The 25443-nt window shown below is 55.5% G+C and overlaps 2 protein-coding genes across 3 annotated transcripts in view; both read right to left on the bottom strand.

The window, feature by feature from the left end:
- Window positions 1-221: 221 nt before the first annotated feature.
- On the bottom strand, window positions 222-18322 carry LENG8 (leukocyte receptor cluster member 8). 2 transcript variants are annotated; one of them, XM_032797343.2, is made up of 15 exons: window positions 17916-18322; window positions 13787-13958; window positions 12886-12987; window positions 12536-12649; window positions 11559-11808; window positions 10126-10261; window positions 8234-8419; window positions 7647-7961; window positions 6848-6982; window positions 6173-6458; window positions 5399-5500; window positions 4643-4711; window positions 4165-4294; window positions 3518-3725; window positions 222-2021 (listed from the first exon to the last, which is right to left on the bottom strand). In XM_032797343.2, exons 1-15 carry the CDS (start codon window positions 17951-17953, stop codon window positions 1859-1861), a joined length of 2406 nt encoding a protein of 801 aa, XP_032653234.1. In that variant the 5' UTR covers window positions 17954-18322; the 3' UTR covers window positions 222-1858. The 2 variants fall into 2 exon arrangements, with proteins under 2 accessions (XP_032653234.1, XP_032653233.1); XM_032797342.2 differs by having other exon boundaries at window positions 10126-10264; window positions 17916-18099.
- Window positions 18323-22102: 3780 nt separating this feature from the next.
- TTYH1 (tweety family member 1) overlaps window positions 22103-25443 on the bottom strand; it is a 27117-nt gene continuing 23776 nt past the window's right edge. The window contains exons 9-10 of the mRNA XM_075070528.1: window positions 24755-24880; window positions 22103-23354 (exon numbers count right to left, since the gene is read on the bottom strand). Coding sequence (XP_074926629.1) covers window positions 23295-23354; window positions 24755-24880 — 186 coding nt within the window. The 3' untranslated portion in view covers window positions 22103-23294. The remainder of the gene's footprint in view (window positions 23355-24754; window positions 24881-25443) is intronic.

Here is a 25443-nt window from a genome sequence, read left to right as displayed (position 1 = left end):
ACTCCCCCACACTCTGTGACAGACAGTTAAGCAAGTCCGGCACCTAGGGCCACTTTATGGCATATCAGGCATCTGCCTGCATCTTTCGGTGTCTAAATCCTTTGGAAATGTGGCCCCGAGCGATTTGCCCAAGGTCACAGGCACTAGGGGCAAACGCCGGCATCCCAAGTCCCTCATGGGATCCCCTGATCCAGCCTTAAAAAGAGAGACAGCGGCCTGAGGCATTTCTTCCTACGTTTGTCGTTTTTATTAATGTTCAATTTCGAGAAAAATATCCTCAAAAAAGGAAAAAAGTTTCTGGAAAGAAAAAAAAAAGAGCATTTGAAATCCAGCTATTCATGCTGTCGAGTGCACATCAGAAAGTTACATATGTCCAACAAAACGAAAGGAAGGGGGAAGGCTCGGGAGGAGAATGAGATGCTAAAGAGACTATAGGAAGAAAGGGAAAAAAAATGAAAATAAAAAGACGATTAAACTGAGGGCGGGGAAAGGGGAGGGAATGGATCATTACCGAGTTACCTGTAAAGAAACTGAGGAAATGTGGGGAAAATAAATAAATAAAAATCAACTAAAAACAGCATAGACAAAAAAAACTCCAGGACATAGAAACGGTGAAACTTAGATGTGATTGGAAGATTTGCTGGCGACCAGTTGAATCCATTAGCGGAGGGATGACCAATTCCCGGAAGCTGCGTGGTCTGCATCACCCCCAATTTCACTCTCTGCAGCAGGTTCCCCTGATTCTTGCAATGTCTCTAAGCAACAGTCTCTGAGGCAGGGGGTGGGGGAGCCGATGGGGGCTCGACCTTTCGGCTTTTGTTCTCCGCCACTGCTCTTTCAGCTGTTTTCTCTTTTTGCCCAGATGTGCCTTTTGGGTTTTTTTGGCTCTCTTTCGAAGGCTGGCCAAAAAGCTCAGAAGCAGGGGTAAGAGAGAAAGAGAAAACTGAGACAATGTTAGTTTCAGATCAAGGTGGAAATATACAATATCCAAAGGATCTACTCTTAAAAAAAACAAAAACAACCCCCCAACAATGTCAACAAAAGAAAACTCACACCCCGACCTGCTAAAGTTTATAATTAAAAAAAGTAGAAAAGATACTTTACAAAATACAATGGATTTATCTCCTTATTTACATCAGAGAAGCTGGGGGGGGAGGGGGGCTATACAGCGTATCCTGAAGAAATATACACAGAGAAATCACATTTCCGAGAAGGGATCAGCATTGCACAGAGGAAATGGTTTCCTTGGCTTTTAAAGTGCCAGGAGGATCTAGACTCGAGTTCTGGAAAACATTTCCAGCCCGGCCGGCTCTAGACGTTTGCTTCCTGTTGCTAGGGTGGTTTAACTAGGCAGCCCAGCTAAGCTCTAGATTTCTTTCCTTCCGGAGTTCACTTCCGATTGCTCCGGGTGGGAGGAAAGGAAAAAAGTGTGTTGCGTTTCGTAGTTGATTCCTCCCGACACCCTTTGCGCAGATTGGTGGGGGTAGGGGTGGTTCTTCGGCTCAGCACACGCCCGCCCGTGTTTGAAGACTGAGGCGGCGCGGGCTGGCACAGCCGAAGCGGTCACGCTAGGTGAGGGCATTTGGCTGCAGAGGACAGGCTGACCCTCCCTGCCTCAGCGCCCCTGGAGAACCAACGATCCGCTGGCAAGAGACTAAAGAAAAGCGTTAACATCGTGTGGGCCCCTGCTTGGCACGCCATGGAGGAGCTGTCCAGCGGCTGGCCGGCTGGCTTACCCTCGTCCGTCTGCAGAGGTGCGTGGGGGCAAGGGGGAATGCCCCGGTGGCTGGCCTGTGGCACACACTGAGCTGCCGTTACCCTTTGGTTGCAAATAGAGGGGGGGTTTTGGGGGTGTGTGTTAGAAGTTGGCCAGGACTGCTAAGCTCTGCCTGCAGTCAATCTTGGTTGCGTCGGTGCCCGTGTACACCAGGGACAGAGCGGCTAGGAAGAGCTGGCACTCCTCCGCAGCCTCGAAGGCCAGCTCGGACTGAACGTAGGAGACGGGGAGCACCGGGCGGAAACTGAAGGAAACAAAACGAAATAAATAAACAAAACCCACCAAGGAATGGGGGCGGGGGGGAGGGGGGAACGCAGCAGGAGGCAGGTTAGGACAAGCACAGACTGAACCACCACCTAACGGATCTCAGCCCCAGGGATGTAGCCAGTACACCCCTTCCCCTCAGATCTGCCCCCCACCATGCCCTGCCTCCCAGGTCTGATCCCAAGGGACCTGCCCCCCCCCCAACCCTGCCCCATTAGATCTGACCCCACACACCATTCCCCCAGACCTGACCCACAAACAGCCTGCACACACACTCCCACTCCCCCCCCCAGTATCTGATCCCCCCACCCTTCCCAGACTTGACCCCCAGGCAGCACCCCACATCAGAGATCAGAGCCAAACAGGTAACTGCCTGCCCCAGACCGCTAGCTTCCACCCATCGCCACCATCAGTTCAGTAGCCTGCACCCCCCACAGCAAGTATCCGCATCGCAGGTCAGGCGGTGGGTAGCAGATACCTCCTTCCGCTCACACCCTGTCTTCTGGGGGGCTGCACCCCATGCCCTTAAGGAGCAATACGAGGTCCCTGGTTTTGAGAACAGAGAAGGCAGCTGCCATGAGACACAATCTGACTGCTAGAATCTCCATGTGTGGCCAGGAGACTCTCCTACGGTGGCCCCTTAGGCCACTCCCAACCCTCCCCACTTCCTCTGGCCTCCCTCCCTAGCTTTGCCCTTGCTCCCCCGCCAGCAAGAATTTGCCTCCTCCACCGCTTTAGGCAGCAGCCTGGCCCCTTTGAATCTCAGCGAGAGCAGCCAAGCCTCCCCCGCTCCGGAAGGGAACCACCAGCGCTTTCCAAATCAGAACGGAGAAAGTTTCAGGAAATCTGACCTCCAGAAAAGTGCCACCATCCAGCACAACAGGAACTCCCCCACACCCCAGTCCTGTCTGGGGGCTACAGCACTAGGACACCTGGATCTGCTGCCCTTTGGCAAGCTGCCAATGTTGATCTCCAACAAATTAAGCCCCCCACGCCTGGAAGATTCGCTGTCGGGCTGCAATCCCCTGCCTCAGCACAAGCCAGGCCAGTCCCAGCTCCCTGCTTCGAGCCAAGGGCTGCTCAGCATCTGGGCACGGAGCAGAGACGAGTCCCCAGAGGGGGACCCCGCTGCACACTGGCTACGTTCTACTTACCTGCTGGAGGGAGACGGCTGCTCAGGACCAGAGGGGCTGGTTATGATCATGGACAACACCCCCCCACACCGCCGAGCTAAGTCACTCCCCTACCAGTGTGGGATCCTTCCTAACCCCTGCCCTGGCTGGCCAATCGGACACAGCCGTACAGACGACCGGAGGAGAGAGAGAGAGAGGTGACTAGATGCACCCACATCTCTACCCCAATTGAGACAGGAGGTGCCTCCGGAGGCCAGCGCTCAGCCAGCAAGGGGGCACCTCGGCCTGGCCACCAGGCAGGGGGTGAGGTTAGCAGGCAGGGCGCCCTCCCGGCCTGACATACGTTTTGATCATGGCTTTGAGCGCCGCTTTCCTCTCCCGCTCGGCGAACTTGTCGATGAGGTAGCCGGACATGCAGGGCGCCTGGCGGTAGAGCCCGAAGAAGCGATGGTAGTTGGACAGGGCCCAGGCGGCGCGCAGGGCCAGCGCGTGGGCCACGCAGGGGTCCGCCTTCAGCTCCTTGGTCAGGTAGGCCAGCTCCGTGGTGATGTCTGCAGGGCAGGGGAGGCAGGCGGTTATGGTGGTTGGCCACAGGGGGCGCTGCAGAGCCGGTGTGGTCTCCTGGCACCAGCTGGCAGGCTCTCCATCTCCGATGGCCATTTTCATTGGTGTCCCTGGGACTCAATGGCTCGGAATCCCTGGGGAGTCCTCCAAGGCTCACCATAGAGCGCCAGACTGAAGCAAGGTGAAGGGAGAGTGGCACGTATGCAGGCAGCCGCTCTAGGCACAGATCTGCAGCCCAGGGGGGACCCCACCCAAGGGCTGGGCAGCCCCGCTCTGTGGTCAAAGGCCGAACTGGGAGAGGGATGACACCCCTCTAGGGCAGGATCTCTATGGTTAGGGAACGTGGGGCCAGCTGACAAGGAGGCTCTGCGTATTTACACTGCGTGACCCTTCCCCTTCTGTTCCCAGCCTGCCTGGCTCGCTCACCACCCGAGTTCTTGGTGAAGATGTAATAGAGGATGCGGTAGGCGGTGAACTCCCCCACGTTGCCCGGCAGGTTCTCCGCATAGAGAGACTTGAGCTGGGTCTGGCACTGGTTGAATTCCTCATGATCTCCCTGGGGAGAGACAGGAATTCCTGTTAGCGGGGCAGGGCCTGAGTCACCCAAGGCCCATTACTGAGGGATTGGGGAGAGAACCCAGGAGTCCTGGCTCCCAGCTCCCCCTGCTCTAACCACTAGGAACCACTCCCCTCCCAAAGTCAGGGATAGAACCGAGGAGTCCAATTGGCTGCTCAAACTGACTTGTCCTTTTCTGCCTCCCTTAAACCCAGCCCATTCCACGTTGCCCCCAACGCTCAGGTTTTATCTCAGCGGACAGACATCCACCCCGCCCGCCCCCCAGCAGCTTCCCCCAACGACGGAGTGAGCAAGCAGGCGACAACCCAGACGCCCACCCCTCCTCACCTTCTCCAGCGCTATCCGGGCGTGGGTTTCGTACACCTCCACCGTGAACTCTGTGCGGATGCCCTGAACCTGCATGGAGCAGGGGAGAGGGGTTACTCCAGACACAAGCAGGGATCCCCATGGGACGCGGCCACCTTAAGAGCTCTGACTAGCTGCTCCCACAGGGGTGCCAACAGGGCAAGCCAGCGAGGTGGGCAGCTCCGGGGAACGAGGACACATTAAGCCCGCGGCCCAGGACTCAGCATGGGGGATCCGAGGGCCGGGAGGAAGAGATTGTACACACCAAATATAGTGATACACTAACGCATGAAGCCACCTGTCTAGGAAGGGGGAATTCCTCTCCCGACTCAAGACAGGAAGTTACTTGTAGCTGCCACCGATTTTGAACGAGGTCAAACAGCAAGTGAAGTACGCGTGGAAAGAGAACCCAGGAGGTCCTGGCTGCCAGCCCTCTCTGGTCTAACCACTGGACCTCACTCCCCTCCCAGAGCTGGGGAGAGAACCCAGGAGTCCCAAGTCGCACCATGTCTAGCCATTTAGGGCTTGTCTATATGGAGAAGTTAACCAACACGGCTATAGCAGGAGAATGATCCAGCGTGACCCTGTGTGGAGACCCGAGACTGGAGTCCTGATTCTGCGCCCAAAGCGGCTCACTTCCCCGTGCAGAGGGGCCCTCAGAGGAAGGGCTTCTGCCAAGACCCATTTTTGCAGCTCAGCTCTCCATGGACCCCTCTCGGGAGAGGGGCCGCAGCTCACCGTGAGGTCCTGCCGGATGGATTTCATCTGCTCGCAAGCAAAGGCGTAATCCTGCTTCTCCTTCCAGTGCGACTTTACCATGGACAGGGATTTCTTCAGCACCTGGTGACGCAGAGCGCCTGGGTGAGTGGGGGACGCGAAAATGGTGACACCCAGGGGACAGCAGCACCCTCACCAGACAGGACAGCGTTAGAGTCCCAGCTGTCACGGGGAGCAGCGCCTCAGCTCTCAGCCCCAGCGCTTCACGGGACAGCAGGCCACGAACCAGGCTGGCCTGCGGGCCGGCTGATCGCTGCTTTGGAGGGGTGCGCCTTTGGGGGTGATGACCATAGTGCCAGGGGCTGCCCAGACCCCAACCCGAGATCAGCCCTTCATGCCCAGACCCCAACCAAGCTCTGGGGCTCACCCTCACCCAGCTTCCATATGTGGGGTGCTGCCTAGGCAGAGTCCCCACACTGGACTATGGCCCAGACAAAGCCTGGGAGGGGAAACTGAGGCAAGAACAGGGAAGTGACTTGCCTCCCTCCAAGAATCCTGGACACCAGTCCAGCGCTTGGTCCATTAGCACCCGATGGCACCAGCAGAGTACTGGGCCTGCCAGCTTTCATGTGGCACAGAGCTTTAGCTCCTTGCCTTGTCTGTTCACCGGATACCCTCTGAGCTGCGATCTCAGCTGGGACACGTCCTCGGTTCCCAGAATTATGCCCCCCCCCCCCATCCCATCTGGGGCCCCGGGGCACTCCAGTAACCCCAGCAGAGGCTCTCCGCACTCACCGAGACAGGCCGAACGGTAGAGGGGTCTGGGGCGCACGTGAGCCGCAGGTAGTGCTTGGTGATCTCCTGACAGGTGCCCATAATCTTCAGCTCATTCCAGTCCAGGCTCTCCGAGCCGGCAGGGTCCGAGCTATTGATAGACAGGATGAGGGGCTCCAGGCGCAGCTTCTTGGAGTGGCCGTGCTGGAAGCGGGCCGCCCGCCGCTGCTTCTTGAACTCCTTCTCGGGGTCCTCATAGTCCATGGCATTCCGCCGGCGGTTGCGCTTGGAGGGGCCCTGGTCATGCCTGAAAGGGACGTGGCCGGGAGGCTCGGCTCAGCAGCCAAGTGGAGAGGGCAGCAGATTTGCCCAGGGTCACATGGCAAGGTTGTGAGAGGGACTGGGATGGAACCCAGGAGTCCTGGCCCCTACCCTACAACCACTAGACCCTACCCCACTGCCGGGTAGAGAACGCAGGAGTCCTGGCTCACTCTGCCCTCGCTCCAACCCACTAACCCCCATTCCCCACTGAGAACCCAGGAGTCCTGGCTCCCCATCTGCGCTCAAACTCGGCTTCTTTGCACAGCGAAGCCATGGACTGACCTGAAGCTAAGCCAGGCTGGTCCTGAACCCAAGAGCCCCCCACCTAACCACTTCCTGGCTGGCGTGCCCAAGACCGGGACGCGGCGGGGTTACCTTTTACCCCTCTGCATCCTCATGCGGCCCCGGTCCATGTGGCCCCCTCGGCCGCGGTTTTTCGGCGTGCTCCTGCGGCTGGCCAGGCGGCAGTCGGTGCCGGAGAAGGAGCTGTCGGAGTCCGAATGGGAATCGCTGCCCGAAAGATGCGGGGTTAGAGCCCGATGCCAGCCCTGCCCCCTTCCCCCAAAGAGCCTGCCCACAGCAATCCTGGGGCCCCCTCCACCCCTCCCCCAAGAACCAGCCCAGGGCTGTTCCCCAACTGTCCCCGCCACCCCCGAGTCTCCTGCGTGTGTGTGGAGGGTGGGTGAGAGCTCCCCCTGAGGAGAAGATGCATAGGCAGTTCTCCCCACTCTCAGCGCAATGGGCTCAGGCTCTCTGCAGACTCAGGCAGGCGTTGCTGTGCCAGTCACACTGCGGTTCCATTTCCAATGTTGTCTCCCCACCCACCAGGGCAGCAGGTTAATTTAGCTTTTCAGTGTCCTGGAGGGGCCCGAGGGGCTGAGCCACGGTGGTGTCAGGGATACCAGCTTGGCTAGGCCTCTTGGTTTGATCCAAGGAAAGGCTGGGGTGGGGAATACCAGGCTAGACGGGCCCAGGGGCCTGATATGGGGGAGTGGGGAAAGAGACACGTCAGGCAGGACAGGCCCCGGGGTCTGATCCTGTCTCTGATCACATCACACCCTCAGGGTCTAGCTAGAGCATCTGAGGGGCTCAGCCCTCATGTATCCCGGTGTTGGTGAGACTCCCCAAGGACTGGCTGGGCCCCCGCACAGCCCCGGCCCCGCAGGCCCCCTACCTGCGCCGGAAGTGGCGGCTGGGCGAGCGAGAAGATGAGCGGGAGCGGGAGCCGGCACTGGAGGATGAGCTGTTCTCCTTCATGAAGACGTTGCGATTCCCAAATTTGGTGGGGAAGCTGTTCCCTCGGGCCCGGCTGGCCCCGCCACCCCCACCGCGCTGGGACTGGGAGCCCACCGCGCCGCCCCCACTGTTGCCCCTCTGCTGCTGTTGCTGCTGCGACAGGCTGGTGGGCATGGGGCCCCGGGGAGCGTGAAGCGAAGACACCTCCCAGCGCTTCCTCTTGGGGCTCTCAGCCATGCTGTCCCTGCCCAGCCTGGAAGGGAGAGCACATGTTACAAGAGGTGCCGCTGGGGGGCCAGAGCTCAGCTACCTGCCTCTTGGGGGGCAGAGATCACCCCTGTTTTACAACTGTGCCTACTCCTGACAGTATCTGGAGAACACAGGAGTCCTGGCTCCCAGCCTGCCCTGTTCTGACCACTACATCCCATGCTCCTCCAAGAGCTGGGGATAGAACCCAGGAGTCCTGGCTCCCAGCCCTGCTCTGTTCTGCCCCCTGACCCTCACCCCACTGGCACAGTGGCTCACCCCGGTAGTGGCTCCCTGCTCCAGTCGATGGTGTAGGCCGTGCCATCTTGCAGCCTGGCTTGCAGCACCTCTTTCAGCAGCTTCTCTGTCCGGTCCTTGTCCTCCTCTGACTCGCAGGCGGTGAAGCAGCGCTGGACGTACTCCTTCATGTCCTGGGGCCAGTCCTCTGGTTTGCCAGCGGACGAGCTGGGGGGGAAAAGGACCAGAACAGAAGCCAGATGTTAGAGACCCATGGTGAGCCACTGAAGCAGGATCTGGGATAGGAGATAAACTCCTGCAGTCCAGGGCATAGACCCGCCCTGAGCTGATGGGACTTATAGATCCCAAGATGGAGTAAACATCTGGATCAGGCCAGATGTTTCCAGAAGATATGGGTGTGACATGATGCCCCATATTCTTCACTGAGATATGGTCATGATATGAATATGGCATAACTAAGATGTGTTTTATGCAGCATGGGTCATGTGAGGGATCATCGGAAAAGATCTGATTTGCTGAATAGGATTATCCAATTTGTATGCATGAATCATTTCTCTATCTGAAGTTAGGAATACCGACTATGTAACTGTTACAACTGTGCGTACACCCAGGGAACGCCTACCAGACAGTATGCAAACAGCCTGGATGGGCCGCTAGGAAGGACAACAGGACTTTTAAGATACTAATCTCCCATCTTCCAGTTTCCTGGGAGGCTGCATTGACATTACAGGGTCAGGTGATCATGTCACCTGGTACTAGGCTCCATCTTGGACTTCTAGTGTTTTTCCATTACGAGGGGGTGGGTTCTTCTCCACTGCCTCCCCACCCAGGAAGGGAGACTGCTGAAAACACCTGAAGAAACAAAGGACCTAAGCTGGGGGGAGGGAGGGCAGGGGCTGAGCCCAGGCGAGAAAGGTCTGGCCTGTAAAAGGAATCCCTGGAGATTTAAGCTGCAAGCAGTGCGGTTTACCTTCAAGAAACTCTGCAACCTGCTTGAAACAACATCTACGGTGAGAAATTATTATTTGTAGCCAGGATTCTTTACAGTGTATTAAGCTTAGTTTACTGAGCAAATAAAACAAAACACGCCATCTGCTTTGTTCTGTTTGCTCTCTCTTAGAATCACTTACAATTTACCTTTTTTAGTTAATAAACTTTTTTGCTTATTCTGAAACCTGGTCTGTGCAATTCATAACCAGGGAGGGGGTAAAAAACTGTGCAGATCTTCCTCCATGTTGAGGGCGGGAGCGAATTTCATGAGCTTACGCTGTATAGATCTCGACATAGCATGAGACAATATAATTTTGGGTTTACACTCCACAGGGTCTGTGCACCAGAGCGCTGGGCAATCCCGAGCTGTCTTCCCACACACAGCTGATTGCAGACTCTGTGTGATTCCACAGCTGAGTGTGTCCCTACCCATGTGTGCGCGCACGCGCAGCAGGACAGGGTGAGGGAGCCCAGGCTGGTCGAATGGGCGGGCTCAGTGGGACCCCAGTACGGGGGTCCAACCAGTCACAATGGGAAGTATTAATGCTGTTGGACAAAGCACTGGAAAGCCCACACTTGGAGTCCCGTGTCCAATTTCGGGCACCCCTGGGTCTTTCTAAAGCCAGGAGGCACAGTTGTGATCACCTAGTCTGATCTCTTTAACATGGGCCAGAGAACTCCCTGGAAATAATTCAAGGAAGAGGAAACCAAGCCAGACGGGCAGAGAAGGGTGCTAGGACAATCAGGGGGGCAGAGAGCTGATCTTATGAGAATATTTTGCCTACGGGGAGTTTAGGGGCACGGCTGGGATTCTAACTCAGCTGTCGCTCCCAGCCCTGCATCACTTCCCCCTTTGTAGACCATCCCACCTCCCTTAGGGGTTGAGTGGGACTGATGGCGTGGCAGAGGAGTGAGACACGTACCCTTGGTTGTGATGCTTCTCCGAGTTCTGCTGTGGCCCGAAGTTGCCGTGCTGGTCCGAGGCCCCAAAGTTCTGGTTCGTTAGCACGAAGGGGCGTTTCTGGATGTTGAATTTCAGTCCGCCGGCTCCAGGGGCTTCTGCTGAGACAAGAGAGAAGTTTACCAGATGGCTCAAAGCAGGAAGTGAATTCCGAGTTTATTAAATCCTTGGATTTGAGGGATTCACTAGAGATCAAGCACCCAAACTAGGTACACGGGACCCCAACGTCTGTCAGACTTGATTTAAGCCAATCCACCATCTCTCTAATTTTACTTGGAAACAATCTCCTTCACTTCCTGTCCTGAACTGCTGTCGCCTTGCTGTGCTGATGCTAAAACCCCTGTATAAACAGCCCTATGTCCCATCCCAGAGGTGGCTTCACCTCCACATCAGGCGAGGGACCCCTGTATAACCGGTCCTGTGCCCCACTACCAAGGTGGCTGCATTTCAACACCAGGACAAGCAACTCTGTATAGCCAGTCCTACGCCCCACCCCAGAAGTGGCTGCATCCAAACACAGGGCAAGCAATGCTGAGTTCTCAAAGGAGGGGAGGGGAGTGCCTCTGGAGAGAAGGCAGAAGGCTAACACACTTGATGCCCCTTAGAAGAAAGTCTCCATTGCAGAGCACGCCCCCACGAGGTAGGAAGGAGTATTAGTCGTTTTGAGACGGAACGAGCACAAAGCGCGGATACGCTCTGAAGCGCTGTGTATGCAGCTCTGCGTTTATTAGGTCTCTGTTTATGAGCCCACAAGCTCATTTACGACTCGAGAGATGCTTTTCCTCTTCCCCTGGGCTCTGAAAGTTACACTGGGTCCCAACTCTCACGTCCACCACCAGTGGACAGGACAGGTCAGGTCAGTGACAGGAACCTCATCAACAGCTGGGATGCTGCATGAGCCAAAATACAGTCCCACTCCCAGTGCCACAGCGGGGCTGGCTCTGTGCTGCCAATGGGGTGAGCGACTGACCTGTGAGACCCACTCCAGCTCATCCAGCCACTCAGCTGAGGAGAGCGAAGTACAGCCCAGGAGACCCGACTACCAGTCTCCCCGACCCTGCTTTAACCCCTAAGAACTGCCCAGAGCTGGGAACAGAATGCAGAAGTCTTAGCTCCCCACGCTAACCACTAGAACACGCTCCCCCAGGATGGCTGGGTTCTGTTCCTGCCTCCCTGCCCCCTCCCCCTTGCTGTAACCCACCAGACCCAGGGAAAGAACCCAGGAATACTGGCTCCCAGCTATCCCTGCTCTAATCCCCTAGTATTCCACTCCCCTCCCACAGCTGGGGACAGAGCCCAGGAGTCCTGGCTCCCAGACCCCCTGCTCTAATCCTTTGACCCCTCCCCCAGCCTGGTACCCAGGAGCAGTCATTGGCACCCAGGGCCAGGACTCACGTTTCATGCGGTTCCACAGCTGCTGCCCCTTCTTGGGCTTGGGTCCCTCTGAGTAGGCGTGCTGGCTGTAGGAGGCGCCAGAGGAGTTCTGCTGCAGGTGCTGGCCCCCGGACGAGCCGCCCTGCTGCTGGCCCATGGCGACCCCGGGGTGGTTGCCATGCTGTGGAGGAGGCTGCGGGGGGTTGGAGGTGGCCATCTGCTGCTGTTGGCTGGGGTAGGCCATAGCTTCCTCCATGCCAGGGACCGGGGGCTGGAGGGGAGAGAGAGACGTTCTCAGCGGAGGGTGGCACACGACTGCCCGGCACAGGTGTCAAGGCCCGGTGAGAAGCAGATAATGAGTAGAGGTGTAGACAAACTGGCCCATCCCCCCTCCCAGATACACCAGTGTAGCCCCATGGCCTTCACGGGGCAAGGTGAGGGTGGGGGGGACTGGGCTAACAGCCATTTTCAGCTCGTTGTCTTAAGAATTGGGGAGCGGCCAAGGGTTAGAGGCTTAAGAAGAAAGGCCTGTACTTCAGTTTCTTGTCTGTTGTCATACAACCAGCAGGTGGCAGCCCTGACACCCAGTCCCTGTGCTCTACCTCACCTCACTCCCAGAGCTAGGGAGAGAACCCAGGAGTCCTGGCTCCCAGCCCCTGCCCCGCTCTAACCACTAGACCCCACTCTCCTCCCAGAGCTGGGGAGAGAACCCAGGAGTCCTAGCTCCCAGCCCCCCTCTCTAACTAGACAACACTCCCACCAAGAGTTTCAAACAGAATCCAGTCACTTCTCATTCCCAGTCCCTCCTGTTCCAACTCCCAGGGAACATGGCACCTCTGAGCCAAGGAGTGAACCCAGGCACTCCATGTTCTAACCACTAGGCCACAATCCTGACGTGACTCCTGGTCCCGGGCAGGAGGAAAGAACCGAGCGCCCTCCAAAAGGCCAGGCAGCATGACCTCTGAGCACTCTGCAAGGGCTGGGACATTGGGACCTACCTGGTTCACGTTCCCTTGGTGCTGGCCCGGACCTTGTGGCTGCTGGGCCGCTGAAGAGGAATACGACCCCGCGACCCCATATTGGTTGGGGAAGCTGTAGCCTGGGTAGACGTTCTGCAGAGAAGAGCCCAGTCCCTCAGTCTCAGCACACAGCACTTAACCAGCATTTGTAAAACACCTGCCAACTCCCCCCCACACATGCCCCGCCCCCCGCAAAAGACATTAAAGCCTCCCTGCACGTCCCAACGTCAGCTCCCACCGCCCAGCACCTCTCATGAGCTCATGCACTGGGGCTACAACCCAGGGCTCCTAAGAGATCACAGACACATAGCAGGGAATAAACCGCTCACCATTGGGTAACAGTAATTATAGGGGTATCCGAAGCTGTATGGCTGGTACCACTGGTAATACTGCTGCTGCATAGCGTTTGGGTCTCCTTGCTGGGAGGCATACTGCAGAGAAACATACGAGATCAGCAGGAAAGGCAGTGTCTAGGGAGCGCAGACGGGACCCCACTAGCCTCGTGCAGTGGCCGCGGTTAGTTCTCTGTCAGCTATCCCAGGGTGCACTGCACTGGGTACCAGAGCTCTGGATATGAGCTGGTGCTGCGGCAGCAGGGGATGGCAACCCAGAATTTTCCCAGCATGCATCGATACCCAATAAGATAGCGTTGTGTGTGCGCACACACAACACTGTCGACAGAAGACTGCGTCTAAACCCAGCGTGTGGACACAACCCAATAGGGTCAGACGACAGATTCGAAGCTCACTGGGGGCTTTTTGTTCTGGGGTTGTACAGGAGCTCACACGACGTGACCCCGATCCATGGCTGTGGCTCCCAAGGGCAGCAGCCGCGTAGATAAAGAGCGAATGTGTCCAATCAGCAAGGTATCACTTGGGATGACTACATGTTGTCTGAGGTGATTTGTGGTAACAGACGGGGGCTCCGCAGCGCTTAGAGACAGTCCCTGCTCTAGAGAGTTTGACGATCTAAATGGACAAGACAGGCAGAGGAAGGGGACTGGAGGGTGACTTCCCCAGGTTCACCCAGCAAAGCCAGGTCTCCCAAGTTCCAGTCCTGTGCTCTATTGACCAGGTTACGCCGTCAGCCCGAGTCACATAACGAACTAAGTGAAACAGCAGGGAAATGAATCCTTTGATCCTTCTCTTGGGTGCTGGGGTGGGGCAAGATCTCCCGGCACGCTGGCTCCCAGGAGACCAGAACCCCATGAAAAAGCGGGGGGCCTGTTACCTGTGTGTTAGCTGGTCCGTTGTTGGAGCCCTTGCTGGTCCCAGAGGCGGCGCTGGCTTTGCTGATACTAGCCAGCGCCTGCCTCGCTTTCTCCCACTCAGGGTTCTCGTGTGCCTGCCCCTCCATGGTGTTTTCCCGGGCCGCGCTGTTCCCTAGATTGTACTGGGGAGCCCTGGACGTGTCAAGAGAAAGTCGAGAGTTACGCTTGGAGCCTGGGAATCCCTCTGCCCTGGCTGCACAGGTAAGGGTCAGCCCCATGCAGTGGAGGGTAAAGCAAGCTGCAGTTTTAGCTAAGAGCAGAAAGGAGGCAGGACTGCCACCCAGAGGACAAAACAGTGATTCTCTTGGCACTCACCCTACTGCACACACCTCATAACTCTGCTGCTGTGCCCTGCGCCTCCACTCTAGGGTCTCCTGCTCACACATGGCAACTAATGAGGACACACTATGATGCTTATCTGCCTCTGCTCCCTGCTGTAGTATCTAAGCGCTTTGCAATCTTAATGTACTAATCCCCACAGCAGCTGCACGAGGCTGGGCAGCGCTATCACCCCCCTGCTACAGAGGGGAAACCGAGGCACAGAGAGGCTAGCAAGGAAAGGAACCCAAATCATTAGGTCCATCCTGCTCTGGGTGTCATGTCTCCATGACCCCCCACAGCCAAACATGATATGGCCACTAGGAATTGGACTGAGATACTTCATTTCACACAGATCACCAAATTGCTAGAGGGGAGCAGCCTTCACCCATGGGATCCGGAGTCAAGCTTAGATGTGTCTAGCTCTGTCCCTTACTGCCAGTCCCCTCCTCCATCTGAGAACCTGGCCTGCCATGAAACAGGTGCATACGCTCAGATAGCCACACCAGACTCAACGGGACTATTGCACTAGATGCCCGGGAGCGACTTTATGACAACACAAATAAGCTTTCGTCTTCACAGGTAAGTCAGAGGGCAACATTACAGGGTGTTATACCTCTGCCCTTCGCACCTGCATTTTGCTCATTAATCCACCTGCTGCCACAACTACTTCTATGCATCAAACCTCTGAGTGACTTCAAAGAGTTGTCAATTTAGTTTTTTTTAAAAAAATAAAAAAAGGAAATCTCTCAAAAAATAAAAGAAGCATGCTTCCCACTTCAAAATGACACGGCTTATTTTCAGTTGTCCAATATCTGGCAAGCCCCAGGGCTTAGAAAACACCCAGCTAAACCATGAAGAAAACTATACAGTCATCTTGCTTGGCCAGGGAGAGGATATTTTAGGAAGCTGAGAAGAATGCCCCTAAACTGATCAGATTTCATACCAATGTAGTATCTCCTTTCGCTTATAATGAAGGCATTAAGAGGTTTTATGGTAGAAATTCATGTCTTGTCTACCCAGTTCCTTCCTGGAAGACTCCACAGTTGACTGGATAAAAATCAAAGATTATTTTTACAAAATCAGATTTTGATTATTTAAATTTTAATAAGATTTACTTTTTAAAAAGAAACCTGTTTAAAAGGAAATCTGAATTTAATACAGAATATACGTTAGGCCTAAAGCAATTAAAAAATAGAATAGCTGAATCCATGAGCTTCTACCAAAAAACTTTGAGTTAAAGGCTGCTTTTCTATACAAAGAAAGAATCTGTGGAAAAACATCTAACTTTTGACAGCAAACTTTATATATGGCACCACAGTAATAACTAAGCAATACCTCATTCACCTTTTTCCAACATATTAAAAATGGACAATTAATAATCTGACAATATAAAGCTCTATAATTGTTTAAATAAGTGTCTATAGATATACTGTACACCCAAAGATAGCAAAAAGACAGACCACATCGACTGTAAAGGAGCTACATTTTAATGGCTCTATCAACCAATGAGAATGCACCTTTCATCAGAAACTAACTGAAGAACAAATGGAAAAGTTGATTTAAATGGATGGTTTAAATGAAGGCTTTCCGCTTGGTGATTCAAATCATGACTGATATCTATCCAGCCAGCTGGAGAACTGGCAGGACTATGACATCACAGGTACCAAGGTGACATGGGGAAAGTTAAGGCTTTGCAGGATTCTAAGCCAAGGGCTGGGGAAGATCGTCAGACTCTCCTTCCAACACTGATTTAACTCAAACCTGATTGTTAGGAGAAAAAAATCTTTGAACCTTTATGCAACGCACCATCCTCTTGGTTTTATAAAAAAAGGTTTTGACCCACATCACGATGCAGCACAAGACCCAGCGGCTGGACGTTAAAGCCAAACAAATTAGAAACGAGTCACAAACATGTAACTGTAAGGGTCAGTGGCCAATGGAACAAACTTCCACAGGCTGTGCTGAATTGAATTCTCCATCTCTTTTGATGGTATCAAATCAAGCCTGGATGCCTTTCTGGAAGATGCTTGTTTAGTTAAATGCAAGTTATTGGGGTCAGTATAAGGGGAATTATGAGAAATGCTATGGCCTGTTAAATAGGAGGTCAGGCTAGATGATTTAATGTTCCTCCGGGCCTTAAAAGTTTGCTAAGCTATGGCTCGCTTGCCTACCACATAAACTCCCCCTCAAACACAAGTAAATCCCAACAAACAGTTAACGGTAAGAGAGAGATTTCTTTATACATCACAAAATAAGAAAAAAAGAAACACCCTCAGTTTTCCTCCTACCCCTGACAACTTTTAAAACCCACAACACCCTGGTATGCAGCAAAACGAGTCACACCTAGTTCTGAGGCCTTTAAAAAGGAACTGAAAATGTGTGTCATTTCCACTCCAGGAAGATCCCATCCTGCAATGAGCTCAGCGTGGGCGCTTCCAATGAAGTGGACAGGGGCTCATTGGGCCAAGTGGGTTTTTCTGCGGAGGATTCATTGCAGGACTGGAGCTCAGAACTTTACAGTGCTGAACCCAGCCATGCAAATCACGAATGTTACACTTAATACCAACGTCAGCCAAACAACATTAGCCTATTTGACCAACACGAATTTGACAGGTTCTCATACTAAGGCAGTCTGCTTTGGGCTATATTTCTAAGCCTTTCACTTAATGTTTTGACAGAGAGACCACCTCCTAAAATAATGTGAAATCCACAGACCTCTTAAAAGGTTTTACTGCCGCTCTGTAGTGATGAGCCCCTTAATTTGCTTCTGGCCTCCTTGGTCACTCGGATTGGCTCTTTCAGATTTGTGCCCAGAATTTTTATCCTCAGATCCTCAGTATTAACAAACTTTCAACTTACTGAAGCATTTAAAGGGGTTCAACCATCTGCTCTAGTCACACTTGACGTAACAAAGATGCAGATGACTTGTTCAGACACACAAGCAGGAACACTTTGATACCGGTATAATTAAAGCCAGTGCATTAATCTTCCCCGGCACGGATGCAGTTATCAAGGTGTTTATAGTGGTATAGCTCATTCCCACATGAGGGAAATCAGCTAGACTGGTGTACCTTTGTACTGGTGTAGCTGCATCCACACAGGCATAACTACTTCAGCAATATCAAATCGTATCCCTAACTGAAACAGCTACACTGTACCAGTAAAAAAACCCCAAACAAACTGTGGCTTAACTCACCAGTGCTCCCCCAAACATTTCTTCCCCCCATTTTCAAAGGCCATGAGAAAAGATGGGCTTTTCTATAGTGCAACAGAAAAAGAGACTCGAGTACCATATAGCACATGGCAACTCTTGCCTTAAAAGAGTCAACATTCTCTTCCAAGTCATTTTAAAATTATAACCACACAAGCTGAGGATGATCCTGTGCAGTTACTAGCTCTTGCTTCAGATGAAGGAGCACAGTCAACCGCTGTGTCCGGCTCGCTACAATGCACAGAGAACAAGGACCCATTCCTGTCCCTTCTGAGTCACCAGCTCATGCTCTGAAATAAAAGATTCCTTTGTAGCTATTTGGTGACAAGACAATCCAGCCCGGCTAAGTGACTAGGGCATGTGGCAGCCTGGGAGAATAAGGGGAACATAGTGTGCTTTGGCCCATAAATCTGGGCTTCTGTCAAATGAAGACAGTCACCCTTAGAGACATTTCCCTGCTTCCTCTATTTCCCTTCCCCACAAAAACGTCAATGCAGCAGCGTATTAAAGAGCAACTTCTACTGTTCCCACCCAAGGACCCAACATGCAATGATCACCATTCAGAGGCTCGCTGGTCGCCTATGTTGGTTGCCATCGTTCAGCCGCTGGACGGGGGGAATTATAGATGTCGCTCCCCGGCCCGGCTCCGTAGCCAGAACGCAGCCCCTGGGGCGCACCCCTCTCTCGCAGTGCCGGGGTGCAGAGCAGAAAGTCACAGCAGCCTCAAGCCTGTGCCTCCTTGGGCAGCAATGCGGGGGCCGCTCCCCTTCTCGCTGTATGGGCAGCAGGGGGGCCCGCTCGGCCGCCGGGGTGCTGGTGTGGGAGGGCAGGAACTCAGGGTGCCCAGCCCCACTGTCCAGGGCAGGAAACCGAGGCCCTTCAGGGCGAGACGCCAGGAAGCTCCCCCTTCAGGCACCTTCTTAGGGGTGCAGATCCTCCCCTCCCCCACAGGCCTCACCCTCTCTCTGCCCAGCCCCCCCCACCGCCGCCTTGCTCCTCAGCCCCTGGCCACGGGGCCGGACCAGGCCTCCAGCCCCTGGTTCCCCTACAACCCTCCCTGCCCCCCCACCTGGGAGCGCCCCCCGCTCCTGCCTCCCCCCCGCCCTTCACAGCGCCCCAAGGCGTAACTGGCCCACAGCCCTCGCTAGGCAGCCCCCCCGCGCCCTCTAGGCTCGGCCCGCCTCGGCCCTCTCAAGCGCCCTCGCCCCCCAAAGGGGGGGCCCCTGTCGGCTCAGGCCCCCCCGCTAGGCCGGGCTCCGCTCCAGGCCCGCCGAGGCCGCCGACGTCCCGTCCCGCGGGGGCGCGCGCTGCGCTGTGGGGAGGGCGGGGTGTCTCGCGCGCGCCGCGCTGGCCCGTCCCGGCTCTCAAGATGGCGCGGCGGCCTCCCTGGTTCGTTCTTTTTTTCCCCCCCCTCCCCCGCGTCCTTCTGGGCGCCTCGCGCGGCACGTAGCGTGACGCACGCAGACCAGAAGAACCAAGCGCGACGCGAACGGCGGCGGGATGACGTCACGACGTAGGCCCTCCACCCTGCCTTTCCTCTCCGTCTGACAATCGGAGAGAAGGAGTCGGGTGGATTGGCGAACGGGATGGAGGCGGGCGCGTCAGGAGCACCATGAGGGCAAAGAAGGTCGGTGCCAGGGAAGTGGATGGTGGCTTAGGCGGAGACGGACATATCCTCAAACGGCGAAAAAATAGGACGGGGGAGGGGCTCCGACCTAGGAATGCCTGGGCTTTCTCCCTGGCTTTGGAGGAGGAGTGGACTAGTGGTTAGAGCAGGGGGCTGGAGCCAGGACTCCTGGGTCTCTCCCTGGCCCTGGAGGGGAGTGGTCTCTAGTGGTTGGGCTGGGAGTCAGGAGTCCTGGGTCTTTCCCCAGCTCTGCAACAAACCAAGTCCACTAACAATAAGCAGAGTTGGTTGGTTTCTTCTAATGCTCATCATGTGGTATATGTTGCAGGTTTGGGGGTTCTTCCACGTTTGTTTTTTGGTTGTCATCCTCACTCACTCTCTGCCACGCGCATGCACAGGGTTCTCAGGGGAGCCTTAAAAAGCCTTTAAAAACTCCCTTAGTTGGCCCCTAAGGCAGGGAGGCAGAATGTGTTTATAATAGAAGGACTGAGATAAGAAAGGGCTGTTCTGACGTTTACTAAAGTTAAATGATCTGTTCCAGCTTGGTGAACTGCAAAAACTGAGTCGCCCAAATGATAGAACAGGGATCGCCCGTCAGAGTAACCTGCTGCCGGCCAAGAGACACTTTGTTCACGCTGCAGGCATGGCCCCCGCAGCTACCATGCTGCGGTTTGCTGTTCCTGCCAATGGAATCTGCGGAAAGCGGCGGCCAGCAAGACCTCGGGCCTGTCCCCCTCATGCAGTTCCCATTGGCTGGGAACTGCGAACCGCGCCCACTGGAGCTGCGGGGCCATGCTGCGGACGGGTCAACGTAAACAAAATTCTCGCGCCGCCAACGGATTGCCCTGACCGGCCACGTCTGAGAGGTGCGAATACCTGTGATAGAAAGTAATTGTAGATTTTTCTACGATGGTTCAAATGATAGACAAAGGAAATGCACTAGATCTCATCTACCTGGGTGTCAGTGGAGGCATCGGCACATTCCACATGAGAAATGATTAGTTAATTGGAGAAGAGGGGGATTAATGTGAGAAGTGAAAGGTGGATAAGGAAGGTTTGAAGGAGCAAACAATGGTCACTGAAAGTGAACTGTCAGGCTGGAGGGAGTTACTAGTGAGTTCCTCAGGGATCGGTTTGGGACCAGTTTACATTTTTTCTTACTGACCTTGGCACAAAAAGCGGGCGTGTTGCTAAATAAATGCGGATGAACACAAAGTTGGAGTAATTGTCAATACGGAGGAGGACCGGAATATATACAAGAAGATCTGGAAACCTTGTAAACTGGAGACCCCTCGTACCCAGAGAGAGTGAATGTGAAAGGATGGGAAGGGAAGTTGGTGAGTAATATTAAATAGGGCTCACTGGTGCTTTCTGTGGTTCTGGGAGGGCAGTGGGTCTAGTGGTTAGGCAGTGGGGGCTGGGAGCCAGGACTCCTGGGTGCTCTCCTGGCTCTGGAGGAGGAGTGGTGGGTCGAGTGAAGAGGACAGTGGGGCTGGGAGCCAGGACTCCTGGTTCTCGCTCTGACTCTAAGGAGGAGATGTGGGTTCCATGGTGAGGGCTGGAGAGCCAGGACTCTGGGTTCTCTCCCGGGCTCTGGAGGGGAGTGCAGTCTAGTGGGAGGCAGTGGGGGTGGAGCCAGGACTCCTGGTTCTCTCCCCAGCTCTGGAGGTGGGTGGGGGTTAGAGTAAGGGGCTGGAAGCTAGGACCTGGTTCTCCCCTGGCTCTGGGAGGAGGTGGAGCCACGACTCCTACATGTGATGGTGGCTGAATCTGCTGCCAGCCTTTCCCAAAGCTTTGGGCCTCACTGAGCACTGACAAATCCATTGCTGGAACCACCCCACTCCCTGGGGTGCTCGGCTAATAACACTGCATTTTAGACTTGATGCAAGTTGCTGCCAGGGTTAATCTCCCTTGACATTTCTTTCTCCCTAGTTTTTTGCTTCCTGGCTGAAATAAAACATTTGCTCAGGATCGAGACAGGGATACCCCCCGCCCATCACCAAGCTGGCGAAACACGGATCATCACAATGCAAAGACGTTGCTAATTGCCCGGGAAGGGCTACCCACAAACCCACTCGTCCCAGCGCTTGAAATTCGGAAGGAACTAAAACGAGCTCGAGAACATTTTTCTCCAGCCAGGTCTACGCTACAGACCGATACAGTATACTACATTGCTGCGGGAGGGGTGTGTGAAAAATCACACCCCGGAGCACGCAGTTACGCCCCCTGAACCCTGCTATGGGGCCAGAGTGAGTGGCCTCCCAGAGGGGGTTCATGGAGGCAGGCAGGCGGCTGGAGGTCAGAGGTGCAGCCCCAGGAGGTGGGGGGCCCAAGGCCGCAACCCCAGAGAGTGAGTCTGACCTCGGGGGGGCTGTCACACCAAAGGATCCCGGGGCCATAGGGAGCCGAAAGCGAAAAGGCCTAGAGCTTCGAGGGTTGGCCAGGACTCCTGGTCTATCCGGCTCTGGGAGGGGAAGGGTGGAGCTAGGGCTCCTGGGTGTGACAGTGACAAGCAGATGCCAGCTTCCTCCCGCCTACCGCCATGGCTATGGAGTTAACAGCAGGGACCAGCTCCCACGTGCTTCCACCCGAAGGTGGCCCCCACTGGGGGCAGAGGGCATTCAGGGTCCAGGGGCCCTTCGGCTCAGTTCTGGGGCCCGTTTGTGTCATTCATTGACATGGATGGCCTCATGGGGCAGCGGCCTGAACTCATTTAACCTGGGGCCGGATGGGAGCGGTGCCCCTAGAGATGAAGACTCTTGCACCCCATTCCTGCCCCCTGAGCCAGCCAGTCCCTGTCTGGGGCCAGGTGGAGCTGGCGCCCTCTAGAGGGGACAGGCCCGCACGCCCATTCCTGCCCCCTGAGCCAGCCAGTCCCTGCCCTGGGCCAGGTGGGAGCGGGCACCCCCTAGAGGGGACAGGCCCCGAACACCCATTCTTGCCCCCTGAGCCCAGCCAGTCCCTGCCCTGGGGCCAGGTGGGAGCTGGCGCCCCCTAGAGGGGAGAAGCCTCATGCCCCATTCCCCACCCCCCTGAGCCAGCCAGTCCCTGCCCTGGGGCCAGGTGGGAGCTGGCGCCCCCTAGAGAGGCAAATCAAAGCATGCACGCAACTCCCTGTAAAATAAAATTTCCCTTTTATTTCTCGTTCCGCTGGATCGAAGGCTCGTTAGTGGCCGAGGCTCTAATTGGGACGGCAGGCGGGGTCCCCCCCAGCTCGCGCCAGTCACCTCTCTCCTCTGCCTACAGGTCTCTGCTCTACAGCCCGGGGGCCGGCCCACTGCAGCAGGGGGGTTAGACGTTAATTGGGGCTGGCGCCCAGGGCTGGCCGGGCCCCATGTTGCTGCTGGGCTCACTTGTCTGGCTGGCCACTGTTCTCTCTTCTGGTCCACTCACCCGCTCTCTCGTTCCCTCCTTTTCCAATGGGCTCCTTTTCGGCTGTGCTTTTTCACTCCTTCGGTCCTTTACTCTTCCTTGTCCCATCCCCTCTCCTGTTCCTCCGTTTGCTCCTTTTTCCTCTTTTTCCCCGCCTTCTTTCGCTCTTTTTTTCACACTTCATTCCTTCACTCTGTCTCTTTCACTCCAGGCGTTGATTTCTTTTCTCTCTTTCTCCTTTGTTCTTTTCCCACTCATCCATCTGTTCATTCTCTCCTTCCGCCTTTCACTTCTTTCTGGCCTTTCATTCTTTCCCTCCTCCTTCTTTCATTGTTTTTTCACATTTTTTCACACTTCTTCCTTCCTTCTTTCTCTCTTCATTCTTTTTTCCCCCATACATTCCTTCTCCTTAATTTATTCTTTCAACTTTTTGCTCATTCATTCATTTGTTCATTTATTCATTCATTCTTTTTAATTTCTCCATTCTTCCCCCCATCCATTCACTCTACTCTTTCACGTCTTCTTTCCTTCCCTTTCACTCTCGTGCTCCTTCGTTCCCCCGTTCATCCTTTCTGCTCTCTCACACTCATTCTTCCACTCCTCCATTCACCCTTCTGCTCTCTCGCTCATTCTTCCACTCCTCCATTCATCCTTCTGCTTTCCCCGTTTTCTCCCCCCTGGGATTCTTATGGGGAAACCCTCCTCCTTCGTCCCACCCCCCATTCTCAGGGGCACAGACCTCTGGCATCAAACCCAGATAGACGGAGGGATGGGTCAGCAGGGGGTGGCCGCAGCGGGGGCAGCCCCTGTCTCTCTCCTTCACCCCGTTTGGTTCTGTCGGGCCCAGCAGCACTTGGCCATGGGGGGCAGCCAGTCCATGTGTTAGTCAGGGGTGGGGGCCGTGGGTCGGATTCTAGGTCAGGAAGTCCATTCAGTTTCAGGGGCCCGGTTCCTCTTGACTGGCGCCGACATAAGATGCCTGCATGCTGGGTGAGTACTGGGGGGTGGGGAGAGATGGGAGAGATGAGAGACAGGTGGGTGAGATACACTGGAGGGGACAACATGACGCTCTGTACCTCAAAGCAGCTTCCTGGGACCCCAGCGTTCACCCCCGGGTTGGGATTAGGATGTTTGGGATCATCATCTGAAGGCCTGTCCTGTTGGGCTGCGTCTTACCATTGTGTGGCAAGTTACAAAGTTTTGCTCTCTGTATGCGACTGATAATGTGTTATGTCGTGGGGAGGCCGGGACCCCATCCCTGCCCATCCTGCTAACAGGAGCAGCACCAGGGTTTCTGGTGCCCTAGGCAGAATTCGGGGGGCGGCATTTTGTGCGCTCCCCATGGGGTGCGCGGGAGCTTCGGTTCCACTCCCATCGCACCGCCAAAGAAGGACCCTCCGCCGAAATGCCGCAGGCGACAGCGGCAGTCATTGAGCTGCTCAATTGCCTGCCGCTGTTTTCCGCAGCACGTCGGCAGAAGGTCCTTCTTCGGCGGCACGACAGGAGCGGAACCGGAAGCTCCCGTGCGCCCAGTGCAGAGCGCATAAAATGCCGCCCCCCGAATCCTGGCATCCTAGGCGACTGCCTAGGGTCGCCTAATGGAAGCGCCGGCCCTGCCTGCTAATAGCTATTGATGGGATCGATCCTCCAGCAACTTATTTAGTTCTTTTCTGAACTGCTTGACCAACGGGGGCTGCCTGACCCGCGCGGATCTTTCTAGCAGCTGGAAGCAAGTATGAAAAAGGGACCGGGACATCCTCACTTGGCCTCTCTCCTCCCCTGTCTCCACACCCGGAAAATGGTCCAGAAGACAAAAGTTTTGAGCTAGGGAGACTGGCCCCAGGCTGGAAGGGAATCCAGCCTGATTCGGGAGGAGCTGCGAGGGGGAGAAGTTGTTCAATTCAAATCCTGCTCAGATGGTTACACTGAGACGCCGTTTCTAGTTTTATTTCTTAGGTAACCAACTCTGCTGCCAAGAGTCACTGACCCTCCGTCTTGCTGGAGTTAATAAACCTGGTTGATGTTTTACCCAAACCAGCATGGATCCACTCCCCTTTTGCCGGAACGGCAAACTAACGAATCAGCTTGCACTGTCCGAGGGATTGCTGAGCAATGGAAGACGGTATATTTCTGGGGTGCTAGGCTGGGGCGACTGGCTGGGGTCCCTCTCTGAGAGGTTCAGGGAGCCGTCATGCTGTGTTGTTGGGATGTGGGGGGCTGCACATGCTGCTGGCTGAGTAATCGCTGCACCTACAGGGGGTTCGCGGCTCGTCACCGGCGTGATACTGAGACAGCCCAGGCCAGTGAGTTAAGGGGGCACAGCGGTCCCACAGTGCCAGGTTGTGATCCCCCCTGCCCCAGGAGTGGGGGCACAGGCTGGGGAGGGGGGAGACTTACCGAGGGGGGTGGGGAGTGCCGGTCGAGGAGGGGCACGCTATCATATCGAGGACTGCCACTGAACGAACCGCTTTGATTCCTGCCGAGGAGAGCGAGACGGGTGCTAGCCAGGGGGGATCCTGCCCCCTATCTCCAAGAACCAGGTCCCTGAACTGGAGTGTATGTGACATCACTGTACCCTCATCTCCCCCACCCCCACCCCGAGTCTCTGCTCGATTGTCGAACCCAGGGCTGCCCACTGGTGATGGGGGCTGGGGGCAGAGAGAAACAGCTGGATGTCTTGGTTTTATTGGAGGTGAAGTGGGGGCGGAAATCTATTTAAGATTCCCAGGCCAGCCGGGATACCAGGGCCCATGGCGCTGAACCAGGGCAGCAGCCGGGATACCGGGCTAGAGGGGCCCATGGCTCTGAACCAGGGCAGCAGCTGGGATACCGGGCTAGAGGGGCCCATGGCTCTGAACCAGGGCAGCAGCTGGGATACCGGGCTAGAGGGGCCCATGGGTCTGTCGTGAGGCAGCAGCCGGGATACCGGGCTAAAGGGGCCCATGGCTCTGTCACGAGGCAGCAGCCGGGATACCAGGCTAGAGGGGCCCATGGCTCTGACAGGGCAGCAGCCGGGATACCAGGCTAGAGGGGCCCATGGGTCTGAACCAGGGCAGCAGCCGGGATACCGGGCTAGAGGGGCCCAT

This window comes from Chelonoidis abingdonii, chromosome 11 (assembly GCF_003597395.2).
Source record: "Chelonoidis abingdonii isolate Lonesome George chromosome 11, CheloAbing_2.0, whole genome shotgun sequence".
Lineage (NCBI taxonomy): Eukaryota > Metazoa > Chordata > Testudines > Testudinidae > Chelonoidis > Chelonoidis abingdonii.
Note: the sequence above shows the minus strand (reverse complement) of the source record. Positions and strands in the feature narration are given on the sequence as shown.

Bases quoted from the DNA above. Each gene is read 5' to 3' on its own strand.
- LENG8 (XM_032797342.2), bottom strand. From the start codon at position 17,953: ATGGCAACCAACATAGGCGACCAGCGAGCCTCTGAATG. The intron at 7,962-8,233 runs GTGAGCCACTGT...TCTCCCTTCCAG, and splicing joins AGCAGGGAGCCACTACCGGG to GCTGGGCAGGGACAGCATGG. The intron at 6,983-7,646 runs GTAGGGGGCCTG...TCTTTCGGGCAG, and splicing joins AGCCGCCACTTCCGGCGCAG to CGATTCCCATTCGGACTCCG.